The 22,342-nt window shown below is 36.5% G+C and overlaps 1 protein-coding gene across 1 annotated transcript in view; it reads left to right on the top strand.

The window, feature by feature from the left end:
- The window catches only part of LOC136814625 (abnormal spindle-like microcephaly-associated protein homolog), a 37,159-nt gene extending 15,672 nt beyond the window's left edge, over positions 1-21,487 (top strand). The window contains exons 12-24 of the mRNA XM_067071091.1: positions 33-106; positions 605-838; positions 1,409-1,601; positions 1,890-1,963; positions 2,428-2,499; positions 2,754-2,882; positions 3,678-3,883; positions 4,375-9,739; positions 10,331-10,489; positions 17,006-17,198; positions 18,790-18,944; positions 20,021-20,173; positions 20,583-21,487. Coding sequence (XP_066927192.1) covers positions 33-106; positions 605-838; positions 1,409-1,601; positions 1,890-1,963; positions 2,428-2,499; positions 2,754-2,882; positions 3,678-3,883; positions 4,375-9,739; positions 10,331-10,489; positions 17,006-17,198; positions 18,790-18,944; positions 20,021-20,173; positions 20,583-20,801 — 7,226 coding nt within the window. The 3' untranslated portion in view covers positions 20,802-21,487. The remainder of the gene's footprint in view (positions 1-32; positions 107-604; positions 839-1,408; positions 1,602-1,889; positions 1,964-2,427; positions 2,500-2,753; positions 2,883-3,677; positions 3,884-4,374; positions 9,740-10,330; positions 10,490-17,005; positions 17,199-18,789; positions 18,945-20,020; positions 20,174-20,582) is intronic.
- The last annotated feature ends 855 nt before the right edge of the window (positions 21,488-22,342 follow it).

Here is a 22,342-nt window from a genome sequence, read left to right as displayed (position 1 = left end):
AAAAACGTTTTTTTCTTGTCGTTATTTCTTAGATGCGAAACGTGTTGTTGATGGACACAGAGAGAAGACACTTCTTTTGTTATGGCAAATTATCTTCTCTTTCCAAGTAAAATTCTATCAACATCTCAACTTTTTTGGGACATTTTCCTTTGTATATTTTTTGAATATTTAACCATAATGATACCAAGTGCTCGTGAAAAGTTAGGCTTCATACATATCCCTTATGGTAAACAAAGAAAAGCCTTCGGGTCATCTCACTTTTATCCCTTGATAAACGAGGTTTTTGGGACAGGAATTTCATTCACAATACAAATCCCATTAATGGTGCTGGTAGCCTAGGAAAAAAAATCATATAATATTTTTAACGTTTTATTTAAACACCTTACTACCCCAATGCACACCAAACTTTGGTTTATTACCGGGGGGAGGTTTAACAGATTATTTTGAAACCGACCTTTTACGACTTAAAAATTTGGTAGACTTTTTTTTTCGTTTGTTCTAAAATAATTTTCAGAGAAAGTTAAGCAAATTTGTTTCAGGATAATATCAAAAAAACGGTGAAAATAAGGTTAAGTGGTTACCTCAATCAATCTATTTATAACAGGTCGGTGTGTTGTTAGAAGTGGACAAACTAAAAGAAGAAGTAGATTACCTTACCAAAAGTTTGAAGCTTCACAAGCAATCACTTGCACTCTTGGAATCCCTATCGGGCGCCAATTTCTTGGGATTGGATCGAAGAGATTCATTGGATAATGAAGATTCATTGTATTTCAAATCTGACAAATTGGGACTTCTCTTGAAATGGTGTAAAACTGTGTGTGCCCATTATGACGTTAAGGTAAGTCGTATTTAAAAAAAATTCACTTTGCTACCGACAAGGAAAATATAAATTTGGAGCACAGGCTTTCTTCGATTCCCTCACTCAAAATTTTGATAGGTCTAGTAATATCTAATTTTAAATCTAGGACACTTTTCATTTGTTAGTTACATAATGATTGTTCGTAAACGTTTCCCCGAATATGAAAACTTTATTCAAAGCGTCAGCCCACCCTGCTAGTTGGGGGTACACCCACCAAAAAGCCCAAAAAAGGTGGGGGCTAAAGATGTTTCAAATATTCGAAGGGACCTAATGTACTTGGGGGAGCTGAAATCTCATCATTGAACGTGGGGGCTGAATACTTCATCTTAATGGTTGGCTTCAATTACTCAAATTAAAGCTCATGAAGCTGAAAAATATTTGCCTGCGGTGCAATATTTTATATAAAATGAGCAAAATATCTTATCTTAACCTTCGAACTGCAACACAAATTACATTGAAATAACCCTTTTTTGTGGAACAAACTTTTAAAAGTGTCGAGGGTCGAAAAACCCAGGCTGACGCTATGTTATTGTTATCGCCTCTCTTTAGATTGAGAATTTCACTGTATCTTTCTCCGACGGTATCGCATTCTGTTGTTTGGTCAATTTCTACCATCCTGACATTTTGCCTCGATCATTAATCAACCATGAGACTACCCAAACATGCAGTGTGGCACAACAAGAAGATGGGGACATCGAGGATGATTTCTTCTACGATAATTGGACCAAATGTTTCAGCCCAAGTATGTTTTGTTATAGTAATTTTGCTTGTTTGCTTATACGACCAGCTCTCCTAGTAATAAAAGTTAATGAAAAAAAACAAACTAAGTTGTTCTTGACATAAAACGTATTTCATGGACCTTTTACAAGACTATAAGTATTGTCGAATAAGGTGATGTTGAATATAGGTTTAGAATTCCAGAAAAGGGAGTAGCGCCCTGCCTTACCTTATCGAAAAGGGAGCCTCGGGAGCCTTCGGACCGCCATCGACTATTGTAACAAAACTTACTTTATCTCTATTAATTTTGTAGGCACCGGTGTCAATCGTCGCCTTGAGACGTTGCTAAGCAACGAGAAAGAAAACTACCGTGTCTTGAACGAATCGGTAAGCTGCTGTATAATCACGTTCATTTCTGATAATAGGACAACCTGTATTTACAACCTCTAGTATTGAGAAATTTCAACTTTAGTACATGATGGTGTTATCGGACCTCGGTATCAAACTCAGTATCATTGACCGAGAGGAGATCAAAATACAGCAAATATATACAGTCTCTATAACTCGAACACGCACGTTGAATACAAATTTGTTCGATTTCGATTTGTGGAGTAAGGTTTATAAGGCATTGTTAAATGAAGGGACGAGATAAGTAGATATTCAAGTTATAGAGGTTCGAGTTAGGGAGACTCCACTGTAGTTATATTCCTCTTTACAAACGATAATCACAAAATGCATTTTTTATTTCAGTTTGAAAAAAAACTTTTGAGATCGCCAAAAAAACGAGAATTTCATTTCTCGCCAACTGCCAGGTTTCAGATTCTGTTTCATACTTTCTTTTTTTAATTCAGATTCATGAATTAGGTGGTATACCGACCATGTTACGTGCAAGTGATATGAGTAATACCATTCCTGATGAAAAGGTAATTTCCCCTTCTTTCAACAAATATTCTTTAAATCAACAGTCAATTCCGTTATGAAAACATAATAAAACAGAAATTAAGCTGATCTAAAAGTTGAGTAGAACTCATTCGTAAAATATTGCAATCTCGGATTCTGATTTTAATCATTAACTTTTATTTGTACATGTCGACCTTCTATTAGTACTATGACATGTTTATATGTCGCTACTTAGACGATTAAAAATGATCTTCTATGTCGTTTTTCTAATCTCTAGGTCGTGATCACGTACGTCTCTTACCTGTGTTCAAGGCTCTTGAGTATCCAAAAAGAAACACGCGCCGCTCGCACTATTCAGCTTGCGTGGAAGAAGTATAGTTTATCCAAGAAGCAGACTGCTTATCAGGTAACATAAAACTTTTCACATGATCCCATCGTACGGCAAAACGTCTTTCATACGGACAAGAGTATAGCTTTTATAAGTCGTAGTAATATACCTTTTCATAAATTACGTTACGAACATCACTTGCCTCGTTTTGAAATTATTGCCAAGGTGTTTAACTCTCAGCGGATTTTTTTACTTCTTTCTATATTTAATGTCTCAAGACATAATCATAATAGCAATTGTTTGAATACGAGGCAAGTAATGTTCGTGACGTAATTTATGGAAAGGTCAAGGCAATTTTCTGCAGAGGTATTTCTTATCAGTTTTTTCGTTTTTTTTGTCAGCACAGAATGTCACGCAGCAATCAATTTTACTGCAGCTTTTACCGATGGGGTTTGCCCTTTGCTTCCGCTAATCTTTGGGACCATTACAGAGATTTTCTTTACAACTTTGAAATAACATGTTCAGCTTTATCTAGTTCCAAAATCAACATTTAGACCACTGACCTTTAAAAACTCTGGCCCAAGCTATATCAGCCGTCTTTGATCGGAGTTTTTTGAAAGGGGTACCCGCAAAGAATTTTAGTGTTGAAATTTTGCCTCATAACAAACAGCGCTACATCAATACCGTGCAAGTGAAGTAGACCTATAGCGCTCTCGATGCGGGTACCACTTTCAAAAACACCTCCGATCGAAATATTTTGCTTTGCCGGGATTGAGAAACTATCTCCGGGGTCTATATACAGGTCAGTGATTTAGACACATGAAACTTGATTTCCTCTATATCTTTTTTAAACTCGTCCCTATACCTTTCTAGATTAAACATCGTGCGGCGACCAAGATTCAGGCTTGTTTCCGTGGTTACATTACCCGAATGAATTATCTCTTTGATCGTGAATGCGTCATCATTTGTCAATCCGTTGCTAGGAGATGGCTAACATTACGTCACCTTGACGTTATGGACGCTGCTGCTTACGTCATCCAATGCGTATACCGTGACCATTTGGAAACATCGAGACTCAGGTAATGCCTTTGATTTGTTCTTAAAATCAGTAAGGGGATTTTCAAGAAAGCCTACATATAAAATACGAGTGACTTTAGGTTGGATATATTACAGTTGACTCTCGCTAATTCGAACTCGAGCGGGGAATCTTATTTGTGTGAATAACAGAGAGATTCGAATTAAAGAGAGTATTTGGAGAGGATTTCTCCCTGAAGAGTACTGAGGATTAGTTCGAATTATAGAAATATTCGAATAATAGAGGCTCGAATAAGCGAATGTCGAATGTAACACCAGTTGACTGACCTGACGATCGAAAGCACTTGCGAAAGTTCGACTTTTCCAGTTCTAGGTGGAGTCTGAAGAGTCACCCAAAGTCCATTTTCTACGTAAAATCTTTCAAAACACATAAATTTTAGGAACATAATAACGAACAGTTTTAACATGAGTTTTGCTCTTATTATATAACGCGTAACAAATCAAACTCAATATTATTTATTTTGCTTTATTTCAGGTACAAGTTCTTGCAACAAAGATCGTCAGCGATCATTATCCAGAGAGCTTATCGCCAACACCTTCACAACCGTCTGGTGATATACCATAATGCTGCCTACGTCATTCAACAAGCATGGAAACAGTACCGCCAACAGCAAGATACTACCTACTATCATCAGTGTGCTACCATTATACAAAGTAGTTGGAGAAGATACTGTTCAAGAAGCCATTTCGTGGAGTTTCGAAAAGCTGCTATTGTAATTCAGGAATGGTATCGTGCCTTCAGATCGATGCATTTACAACGAGACGAATTTATGCAGATTGTGGAATCGACTAAACGTCTTCAGACTTGGTGGAGAGGCTGTATAGAAACACGTTCACATCGGGAAAGCTTTTTAGAAATCCGTGATGCCTCAATAAAGATTCAATCCTGGTACAAGATGACCCAACAAAAGCGTTTGTATGAAAAACAACAACAATCGTGTACCGCTATCCAGAAATGGTGGAGAAGCCGCAAAGAAGGGAAGATAGTTCGTCAGGAATTTGAACGTACAAGAGACGCTTGTATTTTATTACAAGCATACTTCAGACGCTACTTAGTACAACGGGAAATCCAGCGCCAACAGTTCTGCGCCAAGACGATCCAACACGCCTGGAAAGGTCATCTCCAGACTAAAAACCTGTCATCTCTTTACCAAAAGAAACGTACCTCGTCTATACTCATTCAGTCTGCCTACAGAGGTTATGTTGTTCGTAGAGAAAGGGAAACAAGAATTAGAGCTGCTTCTTTGATCCAAGAATGTTGGCGTGCAACAAAAAATGGCGATACAGCTCGAAAGGACTACTTTAATACCAAATCTGCCGTCATTCGACTTCAAGCCTTCGCACGTATGTTGAAAGCAAGAAGAGATTACTTGATCGCAAAGCATAGCGCTGTTCTCATTCAACGCGCTTATAGAAGGCACGTGACGCTACGCCAAGAAAGATTGGTTTATAAAATGCACCGCTCAATCGTTATTGTACAATCACTGGTTCGTTGTTTCATTCACCGCTCACGTTACCTACAAAAACGAAAAGCTACCATTCGTATTCAGCAACAATGGAGAGCTCGCCGTGCTATGTTGGATGAGCGTCAACGATTCAATAGTCTGCGAGGTGCTGTTATCACTTTACAAAGCATGCATAGAATGAAGGTCTGTCGGCAGAGGTATCTCGCTCAGAAGCGAGCCGCTGTTCACATTCAGTCGTTTGTTAGAATGCGAGCTACGATGTCGAAGTATGAAGAGATGAAAGAAAAGGCGATACAAATACAGTCGATTTATCGAATGGTTCTTATTAAGCGTAATTATGAGCAGAAACGTCGATCTTGTTTACGCATTCAAACTTGGTGGCGTTGTGCTACTCAACAAAGAAAATATCACCAAGAGAGGAATGCTGTTGTTGTACTTCAAGCTTTCACACGTATGGTTGCTGCTCGGTCTTTGTATCTCCACCAGAAGAAATCTGCAATCACACTTCAATCAACTGTACGTTCCTATTTAGCATCAAAACACTATCAACTCATCAAGAAATCGGCCATTAAGATCCAGGCTACATTCCGTGCTTTCAAGAGTCGGAAAGAGTTTGAAAGGAAAAAATGCGCAGTCACTATGCTATCGTCGCGGTGGAAAATGGTTTGCGCCAAGAGAACGTACCATCAAAACCGTGACCAAATTATCAAGATGCAAAGTCAAGTGCGATGTTGGATGTGTCAGAAAAAATATCGCCAAACTCTCAATTCAGTGATCAAAATCCAAGCTACTTATCGAATGCATGAACAACAACAGTCTTTTGTAGAGAAAAAACAAGCTGCTATACTAGTTCAATCTTACTTCAGATGTTTTGTTCAGCGTCGGAAATATCTCAACATGAAGAAATCGTGTGTACAAATCCAATCTATCGTTCGTATGTCCCTAGCTAAAAAGAACTATAAGAAGACACTAGACTCTGTTATCGTCATACAGAAGACTGTCAAATGCTACCAAGCTCGTCAACGATTCACATCACAGAAGAAAGCTGCAACTACTATACAGACATCATACCGTGTCTTCAGCTGTAAAATGGAGTATAAACGACAAAGAAATTTTGTCATTAAAATACAGGCTTTTGCTCGCATGTTTCAAGCCAGATCAAAGTATCTGTCAAAGAAATACGCTATAACTTTGATCCAATCTGCTTGGCGTACACATGCAACACAAAATCGTTATACTCGATCCAGAAATGCTGCTCTCAAGATCCAATCTGTTTGGAGGACATATCTGACCCAGAAGATGGAGAGAGAACAAGTAATTGCTGCCACTCGAATTCAATCAGTATTTAGAATGTATATAACACGAAATCAATATCTCTGCTCAAGAAATAGCGCCATCAAGATCCAATCCTATTGGCGCATGCACACATCACGTGATTTGTATCAAGCTCAGAAACAAAGTGCACTTAAGATCCAAACCGTTTGGCGTTCATATCAACAAAACAAGATATACTCACAACAAGTCAGGTCTGCTGTTCATATTCAATCAGTTATTCGTATGTATTTGCAACGTTGCCAATACCTGAAGCTCAAATCTGCAGCTGTGAATATCCAAAAAACGTACCGAGCTCATCAATGTCAACAGACCTTTAAACGAATTTTAAAGTCAGCGATTCTGATTCAGTCCATCATTAGAATGTCAAAAGAAAAACGCCAGTATATAGAGAAAAGAAGTGCCATCGTGAAAATCCAATCTTTTGTGAGGTGCTACAATCAAAGAAGACAGTTCCAAATCCAAAAAAACGCAGTTTTAAAGATACAATCTATCTATAGAATGGTTCAAGCTAGACATATCCTGAGTCAGCAAAAATCAGCAGTACTGAAGATCCAATCTGTCTGGATAATGTTTCAAGAAATACGTTTGCTGAATCAGCAAAAATCTGCAGTACTGAAGATCCAATCCGTCTGGAGGATGGTTCAAGTAAGACGTTTGCTGAGTCAGCAAAAATCAGCAGTACTGAAGATCCAATCTGTCTGGAGAATGTTTCAAGCAAGACGTTTGCTGAATCAGCAAAAATCGGCAGCGCTGAAGATCCAATCTGTCTGGAGAATGGTTCAAGTAAGACGTTTGCTGAATCAGCAAAAATCTGCAGCGCTGAAGATCCAATCCGTCTGGAGAATGCATAAAGATTTTTCTCGATTCCAGCTTTACAAGAAGAGTTCAATTACCATTCAATCAGTCTGGAGGAGATATCAACAGCAAAGAAGCTACAGAAAGCATTTGGAAGGTATTGTCAAAATTCAATCTTTCTATCGGATGTCACGTGCACGATCGAGATTTGAACAACAACGTAATGCAGTTATCATACTACAAGGCTACTTCAGAATGTTGGCTTCACGACGAGTATATTCGCAGAAGAAGCAGGCTTGTGTTCAAATTCAATCTTGCTGGAGACGAGTTTCTTGCCAAAGAGCATTTATCGTAAAAAAGAGGTCGGCTATCCGTCTACAAAGTGTTTTGAGAGGCTTCTTAGCTAGGAAGGAATTTGCCAGGATCCAAGAATCTGCGTTTCAGCAATGCCAAACACGAGCAGCTGTCACAATCCAATCCACCGTTCGTATGTTCATCGCACGCCAAAGATTTTTACGCCAACGGAAAGCTTGTCTTATCATTCAACGTCGCTATCGTGCGTACGCCGTCGGATATCCTTGCTACCTGCGTTACCACGTAACCCGCGGTGCCGTTATTACCATTCAAGCTATGATACGTGGTTCTTTGGTACGGAGAGATATCAAAACAAAGAGTCTTGCTATCATTCGCTTACAATCTGAAGTCAAACGATATGTTGCTCGTAAAAGGTATCTCGAACTTCGGGCTGCCGTTCTGGTTGCACAAAAGAATGCTCGTAAAATGATAGCTCTACGCAGGTATTCTGACTTGAAGATAAGTGTGGTTGTGTTGCAGAGCTATGTTCGTCGTGCGCTGTGTATGAGACGATACAACGTTTTGAAGAAACAAGATTCTGCATCACAAACCATCCAACATTTCTTTAAATTCGTCAAAGCTAGAAAGATTAGACAACGCCTACAGCAAGAGAGTATCAAAAGGGAATCGGCAATTGTTATCCAGCAATGTTGGTCAAAATACAAGATGGTCAAACGACAGAGGACAGCTGCCACATTAATTCAGGGATGGTATCGTGGAGTGAAAGATGCTCGACAGCAATGGAGACAGTACCATATCACCCGTGGTAAAGTCATCACAGTTCAAGCGTGCGTCCGTTCTCATCTAGCGCGAAATTCGTACATCGAGAAGAGATCTGCAGCCATGACAATTCAAAGATGGTGGAAAGAAGCTTTGGTTGCTAAGCAACTAAGAATCGAACATCTAACATATTGTAAAGCTTGTTGCGTCATCCAGAGAGCTTTCCGGCGATACCGTCAAAGAGAAGCAGCATTAAAGATTCAATCTGTATTCAAAATGTTTGTTCAAAGAAGACATTATTTGATTTTGTTACGAGCAACAATTACGATACAATCTTATTTTCAACAAAAAACTGCTGTTTTGACCATAGAACAATGGTATACGTCGCAATCCCAAACCAGAGCCCTTCGTAACGAGTTTGTCCTCAACAGAAAAGCTGCTTTGAAAATCCAATCCTTTTTCAAGATGTGGATAGCTCGAAAGTCGTTTGCAGTGAAACGAGATTCAGTGATTTCTATTCAAAGCTATTGGAGAATGTGGAGCGAATCTTCCAGCTACCAGAAACAAAAGAGTGCTTCCTTAACCATACAAAGGTGGTACAGATCGCAAAAGAAGTCGAATCATACTCGCCAGCAATATCTTGAGATACAGAAAGCTGTACGGAAAATCCAGTTCGCCTTCAGAATGTCACTTGCTCGCAAATCATTTTTGGCAAAACAAGAGGCTGTTCTCACCATTCAAACTTATTGGAGGATGGCCAGTCAACGTTCAAAATACCAACAACAAAAAAGGGCCGTCACCATACTGGAAGGTTGGTATTTGTCACAAATCCAAGGAACACAGACTCGTCTACACTTTCTAAAAATGAGACAATCAGTTCTACACATCCAAAGGAATTACCGGACCTGGAAGAATCGCCGTGAAACGTCAGAACGAATCCAAATGCTAGTCAAACAAACCAAAGCTGTTCGCACTATTGAGAATGTCTACATTTCTTACATTTCAATGAAGACATCCCGTGACTGGTTCTTAGCTTTAAGAGCGTCTTCCATCACCATACAACGGGCCTTTAGATTGTATTGGAAAACCAAGGAAGACCGTATCCAATATAACGCAGCATTGGTCATTCAATCAGCATTCAGATCTTACTTGCAACAAAAACATGAAAAGGTAAATGTTTTTTCTTCCTACTGTATATCCAACACTGTAAGGGAAATTAAAAGCCATTTGAATAATTAGTAACTTACAGGGTTCTTTTAGTCTGAATCGCAGACCTCTACAAGACCGCAGGTAGATTTTGGTTAATTTTACATTCTGGTCCGTATCTACTACTGGTAAAAATTTGGTGCTTCCCCTATCAAAAAAATAGGAAGATGCTCGAAGGGTTAAAGCAGACAAATCTTTTTGCAACCGAATGGTTGTAAACTACGAATTTTATTTTGTCATTTGTCTACTGTGCTATACTTGTCTTTGTAACCCTGGCTCACGTGGAAATGTCGGTCCTTGATCACGTGAACTGGATTACCGGATAATCCGGTTCACTTTTTTGATTGAAAGGTTTAGTCAATTTTTTGTAGCCATCCATGGGAAAACTTTTGCCTTCGCCAAATGTTTAAAATTTAAGTCTTCTTTACTTCAAATTTTATTTTTTCGAAATAGACTATTTTGTTTTTTTTTATCTGTAATTTTGGAAAATCTAAGAACAAAGAGTTTAAGTGAGCCAATTATTAGCACTGTAATATTCTTAAATTCTATTTGTAGGTTTTGTTGGAGGCGAGAAAAGTTATTATCAAAGGTTTTGTTCAAGCTGCACGCTCCTGCTTGGGTGTTTTAAGGATCCAACGTTGGTATAGATGTTTGGTCACTGAAATGAGGGCAAGAGAAGAACAAAGGAGAGTCAATGCTGTCGTCAAATTCCAGGTAAGAGAATTGTTTTTACTTTATTGGTGTAATCTTTTATAAGAGTCGATACCAATTTATAAATATCGTGGTACATTCATTTAGTAGAACTGGCTACAACAAAAAACTTTCCGGGGGTAATAAGTCGGCGAATGAGTGTTTTTCTAAACCAAAAAAATCGAAAATCGATCTTTATAGAAGAAAAGACCCTTTTGAGTCCCTTTGAGATTTTTTTCCTATATTTTGTTAAATTCTTACCCAATATCTTTTTTGGAACCCTTTCTTGATGAGACTTGATTTTTGTGAACTTTACAGAGATTTTACGTTTGTGTGTACTTGGTATCTATCTCGCCTAAGTACCCCGTTCCCCACGCTATTAGTGGTGATGAGAAGCTTTCTCAGAAAATCCTGATTCGTTTGGATCTTATACTAGACTGGAGTCGTTTATAATGCGACTCAAAATTATTTTGTGATAGCCTACTGAATTTTTCATGATATGTATATTTTTTTCTTTTTTTTACTTTGGACTTGTCGATTTTGATTATGATTTACCTTATTGGTATTGTATGCAAGGGAAGAACATTGCTGCTGATGACCACTTCGGTGGACCTGTGTTTCTTGGTACATATTAAGTCAGTCCAGCAACAAGGGTTGAAACTGAGCTACTTATTATGTACCCTTGCAATATTGTCATCGGATTTTTCGTTTAATTGGATTTGTCTTTTATAATGTGTATGGAAATGGTTATTTAGGTGTGTGGCATTGGGTTGATGGATGTGTACTAAGTGGCAGTTTTTACAATAGGCTTGGATAGTGGTAATATTCGAGCATTTGTTTTGAACTATTTCCATCAGTGATCTTTACCATTGATTTTGTCGTATATTTTTTCTTTGGATTGATTTCGCTAGTTTTGCTGTGGGGCCTTCGTCAACAATTCTGTATTGCTTTCTTCATGTAATACAGTAGTATAGGCGTTATATGATATTACGATTATTGTTACGGGGTTTAGTTTGTATAAGATTGTTACCTCCATTACGGCCATTACCTTTTTGCTTTATTTCTACTATTTCTGAATTAGTCGTCTAGCTTGCTAGACTAATCTTACACTGTCATACACGCCTTTTTTATAAGAATACACTTTATAAAAATGTCCATGATGAAAATGGCCAAAAAAATTAAGAATAGTGCTAAGAATATCACCATCATGATAGAATTTTGCTACTCAAGCTAAGAATGCCATTTTTAGAGTATTTTCCACTATAAATTGTCAATTACTCCTAAGTATAAGGCTCACCCCTTTCACAAAAATGCCATTTTGTGCTTGAGACGTATGTACTAAATGTTAAATCTAGTCTGAATTAGGATTCTAACCTAAGAATGCTGTAAGAATATTTTAGGATGGTTTTCCCAAAAAAGTTAAGGATGTCTATGATGAAATGGATTTACACCATTCTTCTTATAAAAAGAAAAAAACGTGTAAGCCTTATTACAATTTCTTTGTAAAAAAAATCCACTAGTACACGGTTTTTTATAAGAACATCCAAAATTTTTGAAGCCTTCGGATGTTCTTAACTTTTTCAGTTTCAAGCCTAAAAATGTTCTTAACTTGTTCTTATTTTGACCATTTTGTGGGTATTTTAACGTTTTTCCTAAGAAATATGATGGTGTTTTTGAGTAACATTTTGGTTATTATGTTCTCATATATATAGTTTAAAAAATACGTGTATTACCAAGGATCTTATACTTTTAAATTGAATTTTCAATTCAGAAAGTCTTAAAATAGGAATTTTAATTTAGAAAATCAATCTCAAAACATTCTGCAGTGTCATTATACACTTTCTTAAAGAACCAGTACATTTAATATAAGTCTTAGCTGCTCTTTTTCACTTCTTTTACTCATATATCTATTTATGCTTAAATGTTTTTAAGATGATCTTATTAAAAATACAACCAAGTGTTTTTATAAAATTTGTAATCGGTGTTTCTCTAATAATATCTGAAATCTCAAGCTGAGATTTTTTTGGACTAAACTTTGTTGTGTTCTTATGAAAATTGTTCATATTATGTAGAAAGTATTGTCAGTGTTATTAAGCTGGTTCCCCTCAAAATCTTTTGAAATGTAAGACGCTCGAAAAAGCTTTTTAAAAGCATTTTTGGATAAATAGCGCCACAAAGTGAACATGTTTACATATAGACGATGGTATGGCCTAGAAAGCAATGTTCTCGCATGTCAGGTTGAACTCCTTGCATCGATTTTATCAGACGTCAAGGCAACAATTTCAACTGAACGCTGAAACGTGACGGAGACCTCAGATAGGGAGATCGAAATATTGTTTAAACTAAAAATTTATGATATTATGTCGATGTAACTTTTTGTACTTTTTACAATTCATACTAAACGTTAGCGCTTTTTCTTGTGCAGTAACGTCTTATGGAACGTTCTTCCCAGACGTTCGACGGAGAAAGTGTTGAGAGAACTGAAGCCGGTTTCTTAACTTGTTAAAAATGTGTACTTTCTTGTTTTTGGAGATGAACTTCGGACCAAATGCCTTTGATATGTACTCTTCCAACACGCTACTTTCAGGTTCCAAACAAACGTGGGGGGGGGGTTGGAAAATTTTCGAGATTTTGATAAAAGGGGGGACCTAATTGCCGGGGGAAGTTGGAAATTGTACTTCTGAAAACCCAAAATTAAGGTAAATATAGGATAAAATCAGGCTATTTAGAGCAATATTAGGGGCCTTCTCTTTGACAGCTGAAAATATTCTTTAAAATAAATAAACGGGGGAGTCCTATTAAGGTCCGGGGGTTGGAAAAGTTTCGAAAAATTAACAATCGGGGGGGGGGGGGCGTTCATTTGGAACCCAAGAGTAAAGGTCTTAATTTAAGAGAAAATTTTTTAATATCTGGAAGGTTTGGATTACGGGATTTCACCAAACCACGTCACGAATTTTTCAGTGGAAGGCCTGAGCCCCGGTCCTCGTTTTTGGGGATTAGCGGACCCAGCTGAAATATTTTCAGGCTTACGCTTATGTGCAGTTGGACCAGGCTGGGGATGCGGGACATCAAATACCGGCTACAATTCCTTTCCGATATGAAATTGGGCCGCTCCTTTAGAACTCTTGTGGGTGGGCGCTAATCTTGCCATCGAAATATTAGATCGGGGAAAAAAATGTCGGAGTTTTATTTAGTCGGGGTTTCTTTTCGTCACCTAGAGGCATTTTCGTCACTTTCCCCCGACCAAAATTTCAAATTCGTCACTTGTCCCCGACTAAATTTACAATTTATTCACTTTCACTCAACTAAATTGTCCAAATGAAATGGTTTCCTTCACTAGCTCGGAAAAAGATCTTGTAATTCGACGTTTAAAGCAATTTCGGTTAATAAAGGTGTAAGAAATTGATTTTAAATTTGGTTAGGGTTTCAAAAATTGGTTAAAAGTTTTGGTCGGGGATAAAAAAATCGGGAAAAAGTTTTGGTCGGGTGATAAAATATCGGGGAAAAAATTCGTCGGGGGAAAATTTTATCACCCCCTCAAAATTTTCATCACTTTCCCCCGACATTTTTTTCCCCGATAAGGTAATTAATTTGACCACCCAGCTTAGTACAAAGTACAAAGTTGTTTTTCACTAGCAAATTCTGACCAACCGACTCTCAGTAGTTCCTTAACTTAAGAACCACCTCCTCAACCTCGTTCCCGTGTATTCCAGGCTTTATTTAGGTTTCTTGATAGACGTCAGAGAATTATCTAGCGCTATCAGTAAGCATAAAAAAGCTGATAATACACAGGGAACGAGGTTGCGACCTCCCTTCCCTCGTCTAGTATCTTTACTTTAAAAGGTTATTTCGATGTTTTTATCTTTAAAGAGTAGTCTAGATTAACTTTTCTATTCACACTTGATGAAGCGCGAGATTATGGCGCTTTTCTATCTGAAACAGCCTTTATGAAACTGGTTTGGTTTTTTATTACAAAATATGGATTAGAATCTTTTTCGAAAGCTCGCATCAATAATTTAAACAATAACTCTTAAAGGTTTTATTTTACATAAGTTTCATATCAGACACATATTTCATATCAGGACGGTGTCTTGCTATTGTTATATTATGCTGATGTAAGCAAAAAAAATGTTCTTCTTCTCTTTCTGACCAATCTTGCTCCATATCCGTGTCAATTCAATGTGAAAAGCATTTTAATTAAAATTGATGAGTAAGCAAACGATATCACTCTTATATCTAAAAACAAAACAAAATGTTTTTTCTTTTCAGCAACCATTTTTGTTTTAGCACCTATTCTTCAATTGTATTCTTCCATTGTTCGTATACGTTAGAGAAAAGGGGTCTCCTAAAAAGTTATATGATTTATTTATATTGTATTAGAAAAAATAAAAGGAAAAGATGTGTGGTCTTTTCCGTTCATACCTCTCTTAATCAACAAACACTGTACGGTGCCAACACGGGATAGTATATTAACCTCGATCTAGTGTCGATTTACTAAACTAAGGACGAAGTCGGCTTTGCTACTCCAAGTTCTCCACCAACTGAGCTATCAAATCATGCTGGGAAACCATTCGAAGGCAGCGTTGGGTTTTGGACTCGATCATTCTAGCAATCAATCCACAACAATGTTATTGAACATTTCAACCAATAATACTTTCAATTCATCATTTTTCAATGAGAGCCAATTTTGTCAGCAAGAGAGATCGGGATTGTTCATTGGGGATAAAGCATTGCACATTTTTATCGCCTTGTATGGTTTCTTTGGATGTTTCGGACTACCTGCTAATGCTTTTGTCATTTTCATTATTAAGACAACACGACAATCGCAGAACCAATCTATGAAGCTGTTGATGTATTTGTCTTGTGTTGACTTGTATAGCAGCGTCATAGCTTTGATTCGAATCCCACTTTTCATTCATGCGGAACAATTGAGTTGTACGGGTTTGCGTTGGAGCTACTTTTTCACGCTTATTTCTTTTTACGCCACAAATTATCTTTTCGCTTTGACCGGCCTCGACCGCTTCTTACGACTCAAATATTTGGATGAGTATGACGCCAAATTCACTCCGCTTCGCTTCCGCATCACGCTCTACTGGTATTTGGCTTTGATCATCATTTTACCAACCGTCACAACGTACCTGAATACACAATACTACATTGGATACGCAAGCAGATACGTTTTACCCTTTAATATTATACTTGTAATAACAACTGTTATCTTTTACACGCTCTCTATTTTCTTATTACGCCGTTTACGAAAATTCGATAACGAAGTCATCTCTGATACCACTCAAAATATCTTAAATGTCACAAAGATTTATTTTTACCTTTTCGTCGCTTTTACTGGGGGAACTTTATGTTATCTTATCATCTTAAGCCGGTTAAGCTGGATTCGACTACGGCCGGAGATTATGGTCAATATTATGCGATTATTGCCGACCATTCTTGGTTCAATCAACGCAATAGCATTTGTTGTCATACATCCACTTGCTAGACGTTACGTTGCTGCACAAACTTCTCACTGGCTCTTCTTAATCTTTAGACGTAACACTGTAGACTCGGATGAATGAATACACTATCGAGATGTAGAGACTGAAAGATCTATCTAATCGATATATAAATATTCTTATTTTCCTTATTTTTTGAGAGCTTAATAAAAAATCAACATTTACTCATCATTAACTGACTACAATCCTTATTACTGGAATCTTTGTCTTTGGACTGATTGTCCTTTAAGGTCGCCCAGCTGGCACACAACGTTGTTTCAACGTTTATCTAATGTTCATAACGTCCTTATAACGTTAGGTGAACGTTGAAACAACGCTGTGTGCCAGCTGGACGGTCTCCACTTGTGTGCGCTTCGACCAAAGCAAAGCTTCCACGCTATTGGTCAAAAGAAAAATGAGGCACCTCCATTGGCGCGATCTGACGTAACGGTTGAAAAAAGTTGAAATGTGTTCAACTTTTTTTTCGAGTGCGCGCTACATTTTTATTACGTAATCTTTTTTCTCCAAGCAAAAAGGATTGGAACCAAAAAGTGCGATCGCAGTGCGCGTAAGTGGAGACCGGCCTTTAATAAGTCTTAGATTATTCTTAATTTAATTTCAGATAGATTGTACTTGATCCAGTCCCAGGCTTGAGCGTTAGGCTCTTATGAATCTATTTTTAATCTTAGTTCCTCGCATATCTCATTTGACTCAATATGTTCTCGTCTGTTATTCTTTCAATAAACAAGCAATTTCTATAAACACAAGCGGCCATCAAAAAGGTTTTTTGGGTCAAATCATCAAAAGGCTAAATTTTTTGGGCGAATTATTTTTTTTATTTTCCCCGATAACTATCTGAAAACTGATCAACCGTACTATTTAATTTTCATTGTTGAGGGGAAAATTTTTTTTCGCTAGATTTTGGGAGAAAAGCCAGATGACGGTTCTGAAAACTGGCAAAAGTGTTTTCTATTTTTCATTGTAAATGGAAATAAAATGATGATGAGTTAAATTTGCGGTTGAACTTCATTTTCTTTGTTTTTCTCATTCTTAGTCACTTTGGAAAGGTTATGTGGTCCGCCGAAAAATCAAAGACGCCCGCTTGAAGGAAGTGCGTGAACGAATCGAAAACGCCAACAACAATGCAACCGAACCAATGAAATTGTGCAATCGAACGCGCTCAGCTTTGGATTACCTATTAAAAGTTAAGAATCTTTCGACCGTATACGAAGCTCTACAACAATTGGGTAGGTTTTTTCTGTCGCCTTTTTTTTTACAAAATATACACTCTTTTCTTTTTATGAGTAGATTTTCTGATTAGATTAGATTTCATTTAGATTTTTGATGAGGCTCGAAGCTGTTCTTATTTTCTGGCACTTTGAGCCTCAATCTGTTCTTATTTATAGGGTGAAATTAAGGTGTTTTATCTGAAAAAGCTAATTAAAATTCAGAAAACGCGTGTCAAACTAAAAATCAAAAACATTCAAACAGAGCGAGAAATCATTTTCACCAACTTAACGCAACAAGGACAAAAGTTGAAAACCAACAAAACAAAACAGCGACAAACCTTAAAACCAACAACAATAACAAAATAAAAACAAAGAACCAAAAAGTAACAACCCACAAAAAAACAATCTTACAATAGACAAACAATCAATATAAATCTACAAATTTAGCGGAGAGAAAACCGGTAAGTGAATTCAAAGAAAGTTGAGAAATAAATGGAAAGCGGATAGATGAAGACCAAAGTCTGGCATCAGGTGTGGCCATGAGTAAGCTGCCCTGCTACTCTAGAGTCACCCGTCATCTAACGAAAGGTTAGAAAGTGTTGCAATCACAATCTAGAAAAGAAAAGATTTAGAAAGAAAGACGCATAATCGAAAAGTTTGAAAAGTTGGCCCAGAGCCCGGTTCGGCGTGCCGTATCCGAGTGGCCGTACGAAAGGAAAAGAAGAAGGAAATGAGGACTTCAAACAAAAAACACACAAATTTATATCAATACGCGTGAACTTCTTTAACCAAATTTTTTACTAATGTGAGTTGCTAATTCACATATCCTGCAAACAAGTGGAGCGCTACCAACCACTAGACTTTCTAATAAGTTCAAACGAGACATTCACAATTTTCAAACTAAAAATGTTACGACAAATCCGATAAATGTTTTAGATGATGATGATAATTAAATAAAACTAGAGAAGACTTTCTAAGAATAGTGTTACATTGCTAGCAAGGGGATGGAATACCTGCTGGCGTCCATATATTTTTTTCAATGTCTTTTGTAAACTTTTTTTGTAGGCTTTATACCCAATTTTTACTACTTTATCCCTAAATAACTTGAAATTGAGTAATTCCAGGCTCAGCATTGTTCTTAAATTGTTGTTATCTTTTGACAAGTTTGGGCCTCATCGTTCTTATAAAACTGTCCTTATAAAGTAAAAAGAGTGTATTAAGCTTCTTATGACCACATGCGTATCACATGTAGGGTCACAGTTTAGCTGTTTGTAGCTGTTATTGAATTTACCAGAAAATGTTGCAACTGGTTATTTGAATATTATCAAAAAGTTTTACCTTAAGTGGATTAATTTTGGCGGGGATTAAATTTGGCGAATTTGGCGAATTTCCGAAGAAAAAAAAATATTATGTGAATGATTAATTCGCCAAATTCCCAATTCGCCAAATTAAATCTCTGCCAATTTTACATAATTGATCAATCGCCAAATAGAATCCCCGCCCAAAATCGCATTTTTGCCAATCGCTAAATTTTAAATCCACGCCGCAATTAATCCACTTAAGTTGCTGTTACTTTGACTAAATTTTCAATTATTTTTTTTCATTTCAGATGTTTCTACTTCACTATCATTCCGCTGTTGTCAACGTTTGGTTGAAGATAACGCTCTTCCGGTCATTTTCCGTATTATCAACTACGGTAATCGAAGTCTTCCGTGGATCTCTATCAAACAGGTGGCTTTCAGCATTCTCTTAAATCTCGCCAAGGTAAGCCGTTCATGCTTGGAAAGTCGAATACAATGTACTGAGTTCCATTAAAAAACCATACATGGGGGTGGAAGAACCTTTTCAAGTCAAAAAATTCTGGAAAATGGCAAAATTTGCAAAAATACCCTTAGAAAAAGTCTTTTCGTACCTTAAAGTGAGGGTGGACGAACTAAAATCAGTAATTTACCCCTGGAAATTGTAGAATAATTTATTACCCCCTTGAAAAAATATAAAAACACCCTCTAGAAATTTTTCTCGGATTATATACCCTCTGGAAATGTTCGTCCACCCCCTTGTATGGATATAAAATGGAACGACCAAATTTTCTTTTAATGTTTGCAATTGTCATCCAATTCAAAGAAAATTATTTTTTTCTGTTAGATTTGAAACATGTTTGCATTCACATGCATATTTTATTTATTTTCTGAACCTATACATACAAGGCTTTTAGGGGTGGTTTAGGACCAGGAGAAGTCGGGGCTTTCTTGTACCACCAAGCTTAAATTTTGATCTAGTCGTTATTATTTTTTAACCTGGCTGCATGCGCCCCTCGTGTAGGCTTAATCCCCCTCCCCCACTTTGTTCGTTGTCGTGCTGTGCCCGTTTTGTAAATTTGCGTCCATTAATTGCTTTTATGATTTCAATTTTCAAGGTTCTAACTTACTGTATTTTTAAAAGTTTTCCTTCGATATTTAAAATTTGACCTGAAACATGCTAAAAGGCTATGATAATTTTATCATGAAAAGTCTGACTGAAAAACTCCAAACCTTTTTTCTGCTTGTATTTAAAAAACAAAAAATGTCCATTCTCAGTATACGGTTTTTATAAGAACGTCCAAAATTTTTGTAGCCGATGGGATGTTCTTAACTTTTTGATATTTTTTCCTTAGAAATCGGGTGTTTTGGAGTCCACAAAGCCTTAATATGTTCTTAACTTGTTCTTAATATTTTGGCCATCTAAGCTTTATGCTTTTATTTAGTTTGTTCTTATAAAAATAACTTGTAGTCAACAATTATTCCAAATATTTTTAAATGAGAATTTGGAAGTTGAAATGCTTTTTAATATTTATTTTCTAGTGTCAATTCACTTATCGATCAGTGTACGAGGAAAACAAATCGATGGAGTATCTTATTGATCAAATGACCAATTTTCGTGATAAAAAGACTTTTATTTTCCCCATGGCTTGTAATCTGGTCACTGTACTGGTTCATGATAATGATATAAGAACGGTAAGAGGCTCCCAGTGTCCCTCAATGCATCACCAAAAAAATCCCTAAAAGGCGAATCTATTTTTACAGCGGTCTTCTACTAAGATAAGATCAAAGAACTACTTTTGTGAAAGTGGTGATAAAAGCACAATTCTACAAATTGATTTTTTTTCTCCTTCATTTTTCATTTTCATTTCCAAACTTTTTTATTTTTATTTTTTTTGAAATTTATTTCTGTTTCATAATATCCCACTCCTGATTACCTTTTCAACGAGTACAAAACTGCTATCTAATTCGAATTCTATCAGTTACAGCCTTTTATGTATCCTCCGCTGTATATTATTTTGAGACAGGCTTTAATTCATATTCTCTGTAGTTTTGCACTTACTCTTCGACTGAAATTGTTTTCAATTTCTTTTTCATTTAATAGCATTTACTGGGCAGACCAAAAGTTATTGGAAAATTTTCCAGTTTTTACAAGTTGTCGGAACGCAAACAAAAGATGGATACAAAACGCCGTCAAACAATGCAACAAGAAAAAGAGCAACAATACTGCAAGACGGCATGGCATCGACGTACTAGCGCTGTTAATTCTAAAGACCCTCATTTAGCTATCCAAATGTTAGTTAAAAGATTAGACTTGATTTAAAAAGGATTTGTTATTTTGCGGAAGGAGTTGAACAGTCGATGAAATCTTCTCATTGCTTCATTGTCAATGAAAATGAAGATTGGATTACCTCAACGGAAATAATTTTTGCGGGATTTTATTTTCGCAGTGCGAGGGTACTAAATTAGCACATTTGGGGAACTAATTTTCGCGGCTGACACCCACTTTTTGCCGAAATTCTTTTATATTCCTACTTTAAGGGTTTTTGAGGAATCTTTTGTAAAAATAGCATTTCGTGGAACTAGTTTCGCGTTAGACATCGAAAATTAATTCCCGCGTAAAACTAGCCTCCCTTAGAGTAATTACTTATTCCACTCTTTTGAGGATAATGAAATTCAAAATTTTTAGAATATCCCCAGCTTTTCAGTAAAAAGTTATTTATCTTCGAGGTAAATCATTGCGGATGGATCCCAAAAACAGTATCTTTTTCAAAATATTTTTTTGATACTACGATGTCTCAAAATTAACATTTATCATTATTATTCTTTGTAAAATAGACTTATAACGGTTACTTAAAATCGTAAAACTACACATATTATTTTAACTTTGATAGTACCTTTCTTTTATTTTGACAATGAAAATTTTGTCAACTTTATTATGTACGTACGTATCATTTGGAAATTTTATAGCATCTATTATAGAATAAAATTTATTTTTTATTCTTTTAACATTTTTGCTGATTTTTTACGGTGTTCCCTTTTTTCTAGTGATTTCGATGAATTTTAAAATCAGATTTGAATAAAAATTGGATTTAAAATAGGAAAAAGTGTAAAAGGTCATTTGAAATTTCGTCCTTTTTGACCGCTTTTAAACTTGGATATTAACTGTAACAGTCCTAACTTCTTGCTTTTATTTTGTCAACTTATAATACCTTAATACGTTCAATGCCTTTTTCAGAAAATGAAAACGTGTCCTCTTGAAATTTCATCGAAAGCTTGACTTTCAGAGACTTCTGTGGCTTAAATTTTATACCAAACGACGCAGAGTTTCACGTATTCTCAAATTTTCCGTAACAGAATATGTATAATTAACATGCCAAAAGCAGAAATTTATATTTCATACGTGCAAATATCAAAAATTCACTAAAGTCAGAGCCCTTAAGTTTCATAATAAAGAGAAAAAATCAAAACAAATTTGAGCTTTAATCTAAAACTCTGCATTCTAGAAGTTAAAAAGAGCACTTAAAAATTATTTGTGGTGTTGAAAATTTCGCAAGTCAATCCCCCAGGGGGGGGGGCACTCATATGGTGCGACCCACGGCATGTGCCGCCCTTAAGGGTAAGTTTTTGAGACCCTCGAAATGCACTGTAAGAGTGTACTTTTGATAAAGTGCACTACAAGGGTCTTCTTTTAGCAGGATACACTGTAAGGGTGTGTTTGGGGACTACTAAATTCGAAGTCTGACAGTAACTGTAAGAACCTTATGTATCCTTGTTATAGTTTTGAGCCGCACCCATTTTGATTTGTTTTGCACATTTTATCTCAGGCTCATTTTTATGTGGCTTCAGCAAAAAAAGACATGA

This window comes from Clytia hemisphaerica, unplaced genomic scaffold, assembly GCF_902728285.1.
Source record: "Clytia hemisphaerica strain Z4C2 unplaced genomic scaffold, Clytia hemisphaerica genome assembly, whole genome shotgun sequence".
In the NCBI taxonomy this organism is placed as follows: Eukaryota; Metazoa; Cnidaria; class Hydrozoa; order Leptothecata; family Clytiidae; genus Clytia; species Clytia hemisphaerica.
Note: the sequence above shows the minus strand (reverse complement) of the source record. Positions and strands in the feature narration are given on the sequence as shown.